We start from the raw sequence: 14,344 nt of genomic DNA on the forward strand, positions 1-14,344 counted from the left end.
AATGCATTGAGAAGTTATACCAAAAAAAGTACAGAAAGCAGGTATAGGTAGGATTTTCTTGGAAATAAATGATGAGGTAAGATAATGAAAAGCAATAAGGATGTAAGAAAAATGTGAATATATAAATACAGAAAGCATGCTTGGACATGATTTTTTGGTGGAAACAAATGTTGAAATAAGACGAAAAATCTATGGAATGAAGTTTTGGGTTGGACTGCAGTACCAAATGTTACACTGAAAACGAACCCTGTCCTTTCCTTTTGTGTTATCCCACTATGTGTTTGTGTACCCTTGTGTATTCGTTTTCTTCCTGTCTCTGTGTAGTTTCATAGATTTTTTTTCTTCTTTTAATACTAAGCTACATTCACTATGATGACGAATACTGTTATCCTCAAATATAATTGGCATTAATAATATGGTATTTACCTTGTAAATATGCTTAGACATTATTTATTCTGTTTTGTTTTAATGCTCATGTGTAAAGTTAATGTTTCAATAATTATTCTGATCTTTTATATATTTACTTATGTCATAATTCCTGTAACACTGATGTATATGTCTATTTCTATTCTTTCGTAAAGCCTGTTTTACTACGAATGTTATCTGTATTGTTATGTTTTTAATGATGTATTTTGTACCTTTGTTATTGTATTCTTTTGTTATAAAATTGTAATTGACAGCAGTTCATCAAATTATTAACTTGTTAGTTACATTTCACTGCACACTTTTCTGTTGGTCATAGTATATGGACAATATGTGAGAAGTTGGGACTGTTAGTGTTTGCACGTGTGTTAATAATTCAGCAAGGGACTGGATAACAGCATCGCTGGTTCTAAGGACAATTCCAAAAACTTTGTGAGTGCACAAGTGGTGGTTATGGACTTGCTATATTAATTGCAAGACTCTTCAATGGTGATTGTGCACCCGCACAGTCACAACAGAAGGCTGCTGGCCATCTCTACAAGGACTACAGTGGGTCTGCATCTCTGATGACCCACCATTACCACAATCTCTACCACGACTACAGTGGGCCTGTTTACAATTTCTACAAGGACTGCAGTGGGTCTGCACCTCTGGTGGCCCACCAATACCATACTCTCTACCAGGACTACAGTGGGTCTGCTCTGTGATGACCTACCTACCAATTTTCTTCAAAATGTCGAATGACTCTGCTGTGGGTTTGCTCTGTTGTGGCCCATTACCTGTCAGCATGTCAAGAGTCAGCACTGTCTTTAAGTTGGAAGGACAACACTACTTCTTCAAGACTGCATGGAAATCCACTACTTCTGTGTGCAATTTCTTTTACTAATGAGACTTTGTGAAAAAAAACTGTAATTCCTATTATGATGAATGATCAGGACTATCTTTATGGACTGTGAGAAAATTTTAGCTTTTGACCAACATTGTATCAATAAGTGTGTGCATTTGATTTCTTTGTTATTGTAATTATGAAAAACTTTTTCAAATCATTATTGGCCACTGCCCAAAATAATTTGTAAAATTTTTTGTGGGGAGCATGGGGGCTATGTAAGTAGGCTGTTTATGTTTTCTTTATGTAAGTAGGCTGTTTATGTTTTCTTATTGGCAACGTTACGTAGCGCTCTATATGAAAATCACTGGCTGTGCTGTGTGCAGTCTGTGGCTAGTTTGCATTGTTGTCTGCCATTGTAGTGTTGGGCAGCGGCAGCTGGATGTGAACAGCGCGTAGCATTGCGCAGTTGGAGGTGAGCCGCCAGCAGTGGTGGATGTGGGAGATGAGATGGCGGATTTTTGAGTACAGAATGGATGTCTGAACTGCTATATATCTTATGACTATTAAGGTAAATACATTGTTTGTTCTCTATTAAAATCTTTCATTTGCTAACTATGCCTACTAGTAGTTAGTGCCTTCCGTAGTTTGAATCTGTTATTTAGCTGGCAGTAGTGGCGCTCGCCGCATTGCAGTAGTTCGAGTAACGAAGATTTATGTGAGGTAAGTGATTTGTGAAAGGTATAGGTTAATGTTAGTCAGGGCCATTCTTTCGTAGGGATTTTTGAAAGTCAGATTGCGTTGCGCTAAAAATATTGTATGTCAGTTTAAGCACAGTCATGTATAATTTGTTCTAAAGGGACGTTTCATGCTGATACGCAAAGTTTCGTATTAAGAAATACGTTTGGTGTTGTTAGCCCACGGCTACTTTTCATTAACTAGTGTTGCGAAAGTGAACATGAGTCCATGCGCGTGCCTTTGAAAAGGTTACGCGTGTGTATGTATTCAACATCCTTGTAACTGGTCACAGATTTTTATCCTTCTCAGTTAATACGAAATATTATGCTGTCGATTCACTCCCTCCTCCAATTTAGCTCATTCTATGGTTTTCCTGTAATTGTGAACATACATCTGATTCATTTTGGTTGCTATACTTCAGACTTATGTGTACATGTCTTTCGGATGCCAAGCGACTTGCATAAAATGTTCACTCCGTTCTGAATCAATCGTTTAATCTAGCTGCACATGCTTCATTTCATTTACGAATGGTTCAAATGGCTCTGAGCACTATGGGACTTAACATCTATGGTCATCAGTCCCCTAGAACTTAGAACTACTTAAACCTAACTAACCTAAGGACAGCACACAACACCCAGCCATCACGAGGCAGAGAAAATCCCTGACCCCGCCGGGAATCGAACCCGGGAACCCGGGCGTGGGAAGCGGGAACGCTACCGCACGACCACGAGATGCGGGCTATTGCATTTACGACTTCCGGAGTCATTTACTGAACATTTACGTATATATTACAGTGTGTCCGCAGTGTGGCGGCATCATGCACGCGGGCCGGCCAGATGTCTAGTAGCAGGAGTACGGACAGTGGACGGGCGGAAGAGGCTGTATTAATTACGATTTCCCGTTCCTGTAATTAGCCGTGGCTCCACAAGGTGCTACGATCTTCAACAACAGCAGCAGTTCCAGCAATACAGTTTCGTTGTCGCTTCTGAGTTTCGTCGTAAGCACAGCACTGAAGTAAGACTGTTCATTGGTAGAAAGTATTAACGGCTAACCCAGCAGCATAACTGAATGTGATTTGATTGATAAAAGTTATTTAAATAATAATTAGTTAAACTCAGGGCGATTCTGTCCTCATTGCCCCCAGACATTGTTACCCAGCAAGATCCTTGTTCCTTTTTTTTTTTTTTTTTCTTATATGCTAACTGAGTGTCATAAGGAACAAATTGAATAGTTAGAGCCAGTTTATTAATGAATAATTTCACTTTTAAGAATTTCAGCCTCAGTCTACTTTCAATTAACTGTTGTGCAACATAGGTTTCAGTGTATGACTAAAATAAAGCAATTTCATTTTTCAAGTTTGAGAATGAATCACTGGAAAAAGAAATCCAGATCTAAAGAAATGCACAAATTAAGAGTGTAGAAGTTTTATTTATGTCATATATAGCTTGGAGCACGCTGTTTGGTTTGGTATATATTCTAGTGTTTAATTCTGTTCAAATCAGAAAAAAGGCTCAGTTGTTCAGACAATAATATGAAATCCAATTTGCAAAATAAGTAACAGCTAATTAAAAAGTGCTTGCTTTTTTTCTAAATTTCTTTGATGACGTTATGTTGAGGTGACTGAAAGTCATTGTTCATGTAACGAAGTTCAATACTACAAATCTTCCTCGAACTCGGGACCTTTGCCTTTTGCGGGCAAGTGCTCTACCATTTTTTTAATGCACTTTTTTTGTTCGTTGCGGACGTCACATGACATTCGTTAAAGTTCATTTGTTGATCCTTCCACTCAGTTTTTTGTCACAGAGACCAAGCAGCTCTCTGACCGAACAGACTGCGCTACCGTGCTGTCTACCATATGAGCTACCCAAGCACGACTCACGCCCCGTCCTCACAGCTTTACTTCTGCCAGTACCTCGTTTACTCATTCAGTTTAAGTACATATTTTCAAATCATTACTCGATTACCTTTTTGAAAATTTAATGCCAAACATAATGTAAGAGTGACTTGCCAGTTTTCTTTATCATTACATACTCACTTAAAATTAGTGTCAAAAACGTGACAACCTTCAGTTGCCACGTCAGTGTTTAATAATACATGTTTTTCTTTCCCATCATCTTGTACAGGATTTTAGATGTAAATTGCTCTAGTGGGCTGGCGACCGTTAATTATTCCCTTTTCGTTCATTAGTGCAACTTTTGGATTCATGATCAGTGGTACCCCTTTTCTGTCCAGAGCTGTTCGTGAGTGAGTGCACAAAATAACTTTCATTTTCCAAATTATAGCCCTGTCCAGTTTAATTACTTTTTAATTTTAATAGACTTTCCATCAGAAGGGTCGGTTGTACACTTTCCTCCTACTTATCGGTATCACTTCTTCGGGAAAGATAGCCTTATGCGATTAGAAAAAATCCATTAGTCATACAAGCGATCCACTGTCATATTTTATATCGCAAGTAGGATAGGCATATTAGTGAGACAAAAAAGACACACAGTGAAGGAATAATCCGAATACGACGGAAATCGGTAGATGTGATGTACATGTACAGCCGGAAAAGAAATGAGAGAAAGAGCTTCACAAATTGAGCAGGTCAATAACTCGTTGGTCTATCTGCCTTTACGTGAGCAGTTATTCACGTTGTCACTGATTGACAGAGTTTTTATGCCCTCCTGAGGGTTATCGTGTCAAATTCTGCTCTATTAGCGCGTTACAGCGTCAAAATCCGGAGCTAGTTGGAGGGCCATGCTCAGGTTTGTCTTCAGTGATGAGTCCCGCCTCGAAATGAATCCCGATGACCAGCATAGACACGTCTGGAGTTGGCTTGGGCAGAAGTGGGATACCGACATGACCCTCTCACGCCATACGGCCTGACAGCTAGAAGTGATGGTCCGAGGTGTCATTTTATTTTATAGCAGGACCTCTTTGGTTGTCAGCCGCAGCACCCTTATAGCAAAGCGGTGCGTCAACGATATTCTGTGCCCCATTTTGTTGCCCTTCATGGCAAGCCGTCATATCTTGCATTTCAGCTTGATAATTCCCACCCATAGGCGGCGAGAGTTTCTGCTGTTTATCTTCGTGTTTGTCAAACCATACCTTGGCCAGCAAAGTCACTGGATCTCTCCCCAATTGACAACGTTTGGAGCATTATGTTCATGACTCTCCAAACCAGCTCAGGATTTTGATGATCTAATAATGCGCCAATTGGACAGAATTGGACGCGATATCTCTCTGCAGAAGACCCAACAACTCTGTTAATCAGTGCCAAGCCGAGTAACTGCTTACATAAGGGCCAAAGGTGGACCAACTTGTTATTGACTTGCTCCAAATGTGAAGCCTTCCACTTGAATAAATCATCCAATTTCTCTGAAACTATGATAATTTGCTTGTCTGCACAAGTACTATTTCGTCTCTCGCCGTACAGGTCTGTTTAGTGTTAATTTGACTACAAGCCTGCGTAACATTTGCGAAAAATAACTTTCAATTGTGGTCTGGCTTCCATAGGACAGAATTCTAAAAGGGGCCATTATTCTGAATATTATCTTTGAAATCACTTTTTACATTAAGGGGACCGAACATAATTTATATTATGTACAGGTCAAAAGCCAATATTCATAGCTTGGATACGAAGTACTGTATGGACTGGGAAAACCTGAAAAATATCTTGATCTTTTGATAGACACGCTTAAGTCAAATAATTTTGGAGAGCCTAATTTTACTTAGCTTCCTACTGTTACTGAAAAAGGCGAAATGCAATATTTGAGTAAATTTGAATCTGCCTCGTAATGGCGGCGTATTGTCGTCCAACAGCGATGCTCCTTTTACTGGCGGTGCTCCAGTTTGAAAATGCTAGAAATGCTGAAATAATTGAAATCCTGACATGAGGGATACAATGTTTCTATAAATGATAGTATAAATGATAACTGAACTAATATCTGATATATATTAATCTTTAAGTATACAATTTCACACCTTAATCTCATTTCGTCAGATACAGCGGACAACATCCGACACGGAACAAAACTTGAGAGAGAGATGGCGGCTACTCATCCCGTGTCTTAATAGCAAAAAAGAAAAGATAGTATTGCATGTTACCCTTTCCAGGAATAATACTTCATACACATAGTTATAATGTTTAGTACAGAAATGCTTCGTATTTGTCTTGAGTGTATTAATATCGTGTTTTTTGACGTTGTTACTTATCTGTGTGCCGTTTTTTGATTCAGAGGTGATTTATGCCTTGAGTGTGCATTGTGTGTACTAATTGTTATTTGATGGTAGATCTGAATTGAGTTTAATCTTGCTGTCTTTAGTCTACATAATTTGTGTACTTGTTACTGCTGTATCCTTTGTTTTCTGTTATGTTAAAGATGGTGTTTAGTTCTTTTTGACACATTTTTCTTGTTTTGGCATAATTTCGATTGTTTCCGAAGAACATCATTTTTGTTTCATATTTTACTTAGGAATGAGGAAAATTATTTTATTGTTTAACTGTTAAAATGTTCCATGTTCCATATATTAACTGCAACAATAGTGCAAATTTATCGGTTAAACTTTGGAGCGCTGTTAGTTGTAGAAGCTCTACGTTGTGGATGAGTTAGAGAAGCATTTTAGAACTGGGCGTGACTCAAAGTTTTGCTGAAATTTAGTAGAGCAGTAAAAACATGTTTCTCTGTGAGGTCATATGATTGTAGCATGCATTGTGATAGCGGGAGATTACGGCCATTTTATTACTGAATACGAATAACCATAATTTCCTCGATTTCATTATTCATAAGGGGAAAATTTTTGTTGGACAGTCTACTTACGTAGTTATACTAGTGCGTTGTCTTGATTCCATCTAAGTGTGATACTCTGGTACTTACGTGTATTTAGTTGCTTGTCACATTCCCTTGAAAGTTTTGCTAGTTATTCATTGGAGGCGTGCTTGCTGTCTTGAGTGCAGATGTTGATTTGCAGTTTGCTTCATGCCTGTCGCTAATTCCAATGTTCTATATGGGAGACCCCTGTGGAGTTCATATGGTTTATTACAACAAATGATTTCATCGTAGTGTAAGGAGTAGAGTATTTTCGATTCACAATTGTGTCCAGAATGAAACTTTCACTCTGCAGCGGAGTGTACGCTGATATGAAACTTCCTGGCAGATTAAAACTGTGTGCCAGAGCGAGAAGTGGTTTCTCAAATGCAAAGTTTTCCATTAACCCATTCATGTTCCATTAGAACACTTTCTAACGAAAGGCAAAGGTCCCGATGTCGAGTCTCGGTCCAACATACATTTTAATCTGCCAGGAAGTTTTAACAATTGTGTGTTTGGAGCTTAAGAGTACAGATCGGAGTATTCTGCCTGTTAAATGGCAACTTTCAACATTTTCCAATAATTTTCTTTCAGTAACTCGTGAACTTGTCGTTGCTAAAACCTTGCGAAGATGTTCTGTAACCGGTATCGATATTGGCAGTGTAAATTCTTTGAGCTGTCTCTCTGAGATGCTGGATGAATGCTACCTGTCACGAGTTTCTTTGCATCCGGCCAGTCAATGGATTTTTGTTTAGAGACCGTGTTTGTGAGTAACTCTGAAATAAACACTTGTAAGTGGGTGATTGAATGGCTGGACAGGCTTTCTGGAGTTAGATCCAATGGCAACATGTCTCTAGTATGGTGAGAAAGTTTCATGCATTTGCCGTATTCGAAGTGGTTTCCCATGTTCAAGGTTTTCCATAAACCCATTCGTGTGGTGTTCATAACCTACAGCTACTTTTCATTAGTTGTATGTGCTAAATTTGCTTGAACTGCGAAAGTGATTTGGTACCTACGTGCATGGTGTCACAAAGGTTACATGTCTGTGAATTCAGTAAGCTTGTAGCTCGTTACAAACTCGTTCTCTTCTCGTTTTATACGAAATAGTATGCAATAGATTCGGTCACTTTCTCCTTCAGTGTACCTCTTTCTATGTGTTTCGAATGCCAAGCAGTTCATACATTAAGTTCACTTTATTTTGAATGAACATGCTTCTTTTCATTTACAACTTTCTGAGCCAGTTATTGAATATTTATATATATTCGAGTGTGCTTTGTCTACTACCATTTCGTGTTCATGTATTGCAAGGTGTCACATTTGCCTCCCTCTCATTTGCACATGACGAAGTTCACAAAGTATTTCAGCTCTGAGATAGTTTCCTCTGTTCATATAACAGTAAATGCACTGTTCTTCCACACGATTATTTGAATTGTGAAGAGAGGTCTTAACCGCAGTCCCTTAGCAAAGAGATATTATGGCTGACACTGTAAAGTGTATTTTTCATGTTCCAGAAACTAAATTACAGACAGTATTACATGTATGTGGCTAGCTTTATTCACTAAATCATACCTATTCAAATACTTTGAACTGTGTATCATTCAAAAGCCTCTGAGACGTATTATCAGCATTTACTCGCTATTCATAATTTCAACAACACTGAGAGGGCCACATCCCCACTACACAGTGGTCAACTATACTCTAAGTTGATTTCTATTATACTTCAGTGATTTCAGTAGGACCTTACGAGTGATTTTCACTTATTTAAGTTGTGCTGTTTAAGTAAGGGAAAGCTGCTGATTTCAGTCTATTTCCATTACTGACGTCGGATAGCTCTACAAGATTGATTATTTGGATAATTAATTGATGTATAAAAAAGGCATAGTTTAATTAAATCACGACTTACTAATAGCTCACTTACTAAAGCGCAGCCGCCTTGCAGACTGAAATAGATCCTAAATTGGAACTATCAAGTATACAAATTTGCAGCTTCACTGAAGACGTCTGATCAGCTATTCACCCACTATCAATGAGCTGATATATTTTGATGAACCTTTCATTGCGTAAGAACACTATTCAAGATCGGAATCCTGTTGTACACTAATAGACCACTGAAAATAGCTCCTTAATCATGTGAACTGCTTTAGTATTATTGCTCAGATCTTGCGTTTTCACATGACGGAATTACAGTCGTGTTCAGATATTCGCAAGGCGAGAGACTTTTAGGAGTGACGACGTATGGACTTACCTGAGTCTTCAAAAACTGAGCATAGTTGCTACTCTCGGGTCGAACAGCCTTTGCACACACTGTTTCATCTTAATGCTAAGAAAGGGAAAAGAGTATTAAACTTCAAAGAATGACAAGTTGTTGTACAGTTTCTGCGTAATTTATATATTTATTCAATGAAATGTACAAAGTATTTGGAAGCAACATGAGTCGCCTATTTCACAGACATCACATAAATTTCGGCTGTAGGAATGGGGTGTCGCCGCGAGATCAACAGGTATGGCAACTTATCTGCGAGGTAGCGCGGACAGCATGTCATTAGCGCCTTCTGATGTTGGGGCAGGCCGAAACACACTGCTCGTTCTACGCAAAAAGAACTAAGCTGAGAACTGTCCGGAATGATCTACAAATAGCGGTGGCGTATGTCCAATCAAAGTACAAAAATGTCAAAGAGCACCTACATGTACCTTCTTTACGACCGCTGTATTGTCAACAGCAGTGAAACTTTCTTCTTCTATTAGCAATCTGAAAAGTTTTATTTTGCTTGATGCCAAAGGCATTACTACGTATGCATTTTATAAATGGCTGTCCGCGTACATTGCAGATAGATTTACTGTCACCTGATACTGGCGACTATAGGGAACCTGATGGACAGCAAAATGTAGGCTGTACAAGGCACTTCTTATCCTAAGAGGAACATGAAAATAAAATTTATTACTCTGTCCTACAGGAATGTGTGAAGTATGGAATATGTTGTGTAACAGATTCACAGCAATCGAAAATCAGATTCTGTTATATACATTCATAAAATGTGGAATTTTTATTGTACACGGATGTGAATGGCCATGACAAATACTAATTAGCACTGTTGCATTAAAAAAGCATCTGTAGGTATAATACAAGGACATGGAACACCGTTTCTTAAAGTAATAGAACAGTTGATGACTATTTACAATAAATCACTTTATAAAAATGTCATTGCGATGAAGGAATGTGTCATAATACTATAATGTCTGTAAGGCACTTGGTTTCACTTCTTAAATTACACAATGAATCTCAGTTCACTCAATTGGTACAAAATGTTCTTTTTATACATTTATGTCTTCATCCTTTTATGTACATCAGCAAATATATTTACTTTAAACGCTTGTGTCTGAAACGCCTCTGGCAACTTGTAATTAATTTACACGTATTTATTCGGATGTGGTTGACGTATGTGAATATTAGGCAGTCATCAAGGTCCACGAAAATGCCTGTCACATACTCGACGTGTCATACGATCAGTAGTACACTATAAGTGACTCGTAAGTGGGTATCTTCCTTACATTCGACAAGCCCAAGAAAGATAATTAGAAACTGAATAATTAAAATGTGTCTCAGGAGGGCTATGGAGCCACATATGAATACAATTCTGTTGTGTCAACACGAGTAGAAGAATCGGATCCTACTAAGCCATGCCAGTAAGGAAAGGCAGCTGTTGAGTGCTTTCATCGTGTCTACAATCCGAAACGACAGTCGACGGTAAATGTGGCCTAACTGTTGGGTCCCGTTTTAGATCGAGATGCAGACGAGCTGGACTTTGTTTGCTATTGCGGTGCATTGAAATGAGCAGGACTGTATTTTTTTTTAGATGTAGTTCGCAAAGGCAGGGTAAAATGCCATCGAGTATTTGTTTGCACCGCACCGTAAAACAAGATCCACATCAAGTGCGTCTAGATCTAATACAGGAAACAATATTTCGGCTACGTTTATCGCCGGCTGTCAGTTCGGAATATAAACACCTCAGCTGCAGGTAATAAATAGACCCCACTTCATTAACTACAAAACATTTATGCTGTTTATAAGGGTCAGTCACTAAAGAACATGGGATACTTGATTTAACAAGACAAGTGCGTGACCTGAAACGTTCAGAACCGCATCAAAATTAGCTTATAATACAAATGTCTCACCCAAAAAACAGTGGTATGATTCACTCAAATGCAAAACAGCGTATCTTAAAGCAAGACGCATTTGAATGATCACCTATTCGATGTTTAGGAGAGGAACTTTGGTAACGACAAGGAACAAACTATCGATGGAATAGGACCAAAACCACACCGAAGAAAACAAAATATTGCCAACCTCCTGATGTGTACTTCTTCGGCAATGTATATTCTAGAAGTATTATTTATTTTGTGACTATAATATCGGAAACTACAAGTAAGGCTTACGATCATAATTTCACCATCAGAGTTCACTCTATGCTATACAACAAACTTCCTGCACCCAAGCACAAGCACATTACTGTATGTTTGCCAAAAGTCGGTTCATGTTAGTGTGACGTTAGGTGTGCAGAAGTCATTGTACATATTGTTCTGTTCCACTTTGCTATAATTCTGCAACTGCAGTTTGTAGACTGAATAACTGCAACACTACGAGACCATTAGAGAAAGATTGTTATACAGGCAGTGTAATTATTTTAAACAGAGGGATGTACACCAATAACTGACGACATTGAAATGTGGGCATTTTTTAGTCCTATTATATCGAGGTTTCATTTCTTCGCGCTACGAAACTTACACTGTTATACTTTGAACAGGTGGCCATTCAGATGTCTGTCATGGTAAAACGCGCAGTTCTGCATGCGAATGGCTTACACCCATGTGGGTTGCGCGATTTATATCCCAAGGACATTTTCGTGCGGTTCTTTTTCTGGACTAGAAGATGTGCTTCGGACTGAGAAGTAATATATACCATTACAAGAGACTACCGATGGTCCTCATAGTAGCAACAACAAAATTTGGCACGGATGAATTATGAGTTTTCTCCTCTAACACAGTTTGACAGCAGTCAGCAAACTTTAAACCAAGGATGTCCAACCTGCGGCCCGCGAGCCGTGTACGATACTAAGCAAACATCAGTGCGGTCCAAAAAGTGAGCGTGTACCACACTAACGGTTTTAAAAAAAGTCAATAAAAATCCAACTGATACGATAAAATGAATATTTTCAATTTAAAATTCCTGCCACACCTTCGACAGTCTCTCTCTTTCCCTCCCCCCCCCCCCTCTCTCTCTCTTTCCAGCGTGTTAGTTTTAAGTATATTACATGTGGCCCAAAAATACTCTTCTTCCATTGTGGCCCAGGTAAGCTGAAAGGTTGGACACACCCTCTTTAAACCAGTACTGAATTTGTTCGTACTGTCATGAGACTCGTAGAATCTTCAGCGTCCCCTGGGATGGAAGCAAAATTTTTGGGAAACGCTTGTCAGCTGCCTCTTGTATTTGTACCGATACCTTCGCTCTCGACCTTAAGGAACTTGAGTGGTAGTGACTTTAACATGTCAAATGTTGGATCATTTCCGTTGCACATTAATGCAAGTGTGTTGGGTCCTTTTAGGAGCGACTTTGATCCCTGCGTTTGGAGGGGGGTATTCCAGTGCACAACCTACCGTCGGTAAGGCCACGTACCCAAATCGTAGGTCAACGAATCTAGTCAATACTGTGTATAAATATGCCCTATAAAACAGGGCAGTCTCGAATGGGGAGCTTCTAACAAGCATCACACGTCTTCGCATCTGATGCAAAGCACTTCCTGTGAGATGCAGTTCATGTGGGAAGCCTCGAAACCTCTAGTCGTTCTCACGCGAGAGATTCTGTCCACGGACAGCTTCCTAGGTACTCGAGGAATGCGGCACCCAGCCGCAGCGTGCTCTGTGGTGGGACACCCCGGCGGCCCCTCGGCGCACAGTGTGTAGGAACGGACGCGACGGCGACGGCGTCGTCAGGCCCCGCTGCCGGGGCACAGGCGGGCCAGCTATATGGAGAGCGACGGCCTCTTCTTGCGGTCGCCGGAGGCCTTGTTGCTGTTCTTGCCGAAGATGTTGCCGAGCACCTTGCTGACCGAGTTGACGCCGAGCTTGCGGCGGATGGGCAGCGCTCGCAGCAGCTGCACGGAGCGCGCCTCGCGCAGCAGCGACTGGAAGGCCAGCGAGACGCCCGCGAAGTTCTCGGCGGCGCTCACCTCGTAGAACTGGCAGCCGTACTGCAGCGACAGCTCCTGGCCCGCGTCCACGCAGATCTCACTGCAACACCACCGCCCACAACCGACTCAGCACCAGCGCCACAAGAGCATAAGGGGAGTTTCACTACTATACAGGTTGTTTCTAAACTACTTTCACAAAGTTTGGGGACAGATTTCTTACACCGAAACAACAAAAGAGGCCATCAAATGAAACAAGTTCACTGTTGTGAAACTTCCTGGCAGATTAAAACTGTGTGCCGGACCGAGACTCGAACTCGGGACCTATGCCTTTCGCGGGCAAGTGCTCTACCAACTGAGCTACCCAAGCACGACTCACACCCCGTCCTCACAGCTTTACTTCTGCCAGTACCTCGCCTCCTATCTTACAAACTTTACAGAAGTTCTCCTGCGAACCATGCAGAACTAGCACTCCTGAAAGAAAGGATATTGCGGAGACATGGCTTTGCCACAGCCTGGGGGATGTTTCCAGAATGAGATTTTCACTCTGCAGCGGAGTGCGCGCTGATATGAAACTTCCTGGCAGATTAAAACGGGGCATGAGTCGTGCTTGGGTAGCTCAGTTGGTAGAACACTTGCTCGCGAAAGGCAAAGGTCCCGAGTTCGAGTCTTGATCCGTCACACAGTTTAATCTGCCAGGAAGTTTCATATCAGCGCCCACTCCACTGTAGAGTGAAAATTTCATTCTAACATTCTACTGTGTTTCTGTAAAGCAGTTAACATATCTCTGAGACAACATTCAGATTTGATTTCATTAATGTAGAGGTATTTTGATACATCGATATGTTTATATTGCAATGATATTATTCTTATGTGAATTCTTTCTTTTGTCACTATGATCTTTGACATACTTGTAACTCTGATTTTTGGGCGCGTAAGCGGTTATTAGAGGGTCAAGTCTCGGTCGTCATGTTGAAAAGACGCAAATTGTAGTCAGTTTATGTAATGTGAACTTTAACAGTGAGGAAGATATTTTCAAGTATGTTTTATATTGTGAAGTGATGTTTTGTGAGTTACGTGATATTGCAAAAAAAAGTAATAAAAAAGGAGTGTAACTTAAATTCGGAGTGCTGATTTCTTTTTTACATCGCCACTGTGCTGACTTGCAAAAGTTTGATCTTCAAGAATGGTTTATGAAACACATCTATAAAACTTTTGAATATCGCAGAATAACACCTAAGCCTCTTTGCATCCGAGCTTGGAAGCATCTCCACCTAGATTATCGACGATAGAGCCATGAGTTCACAACGAGACCAGCGTGGGAAACACGAAAAGATGAGTGCCTAGTTTATCCATTATTTTTAAAAAATGGTTAAGTTAAATAG

At 40.1% G+C, this 14,344-nt stretch overlaps 1 protein-coding gene across 2 annotated transcripts in view; it reads right to left on the reverse strand.

The window, feature by feature from the left end:
• Positions 1-10,581: 10,581 nt before the first annotated feature.
• LOC126089452 (ras-related and estrogen-regulated growth inhibitor-like) overlaps positions 10,582-14,344 on the reverse strand; it is a 579,634-nt gene continuing 575,871 nt past the window's right edge. For both annotated transcript variants that reach the window (XM_049906911.1, XM_049906910.1), the window contains one exon: positions 10,582-13,062. In XM_049906911.1, the coding sequence (XP_049762868.1) occupies positions 12,795-13,062 (268 nt within the window). In that variant the 3' untranslated portion in view covers positions 10,582-12,794. The remainder of the gene's footprint in view (positions 13,063-14,344) is intronic.

This window comes from Schistocerca cancellata, chromosome 1 (genome assembly GCF_023864275.1).
Source record: "Schistocerca cancellata isolate TAMUIC-IGC-003103 chromosome 1, iqSchCanc2.1, whole genome shotgun sequence".
In the NCBI taxonomy this organism is placed as follows: domain Eukaryota; kingdom Metazoa; phylum Arthropoda; class Insecta; order Orthoptera; family Acrididae; genus Schistocerca; species Schistocerca cancellata.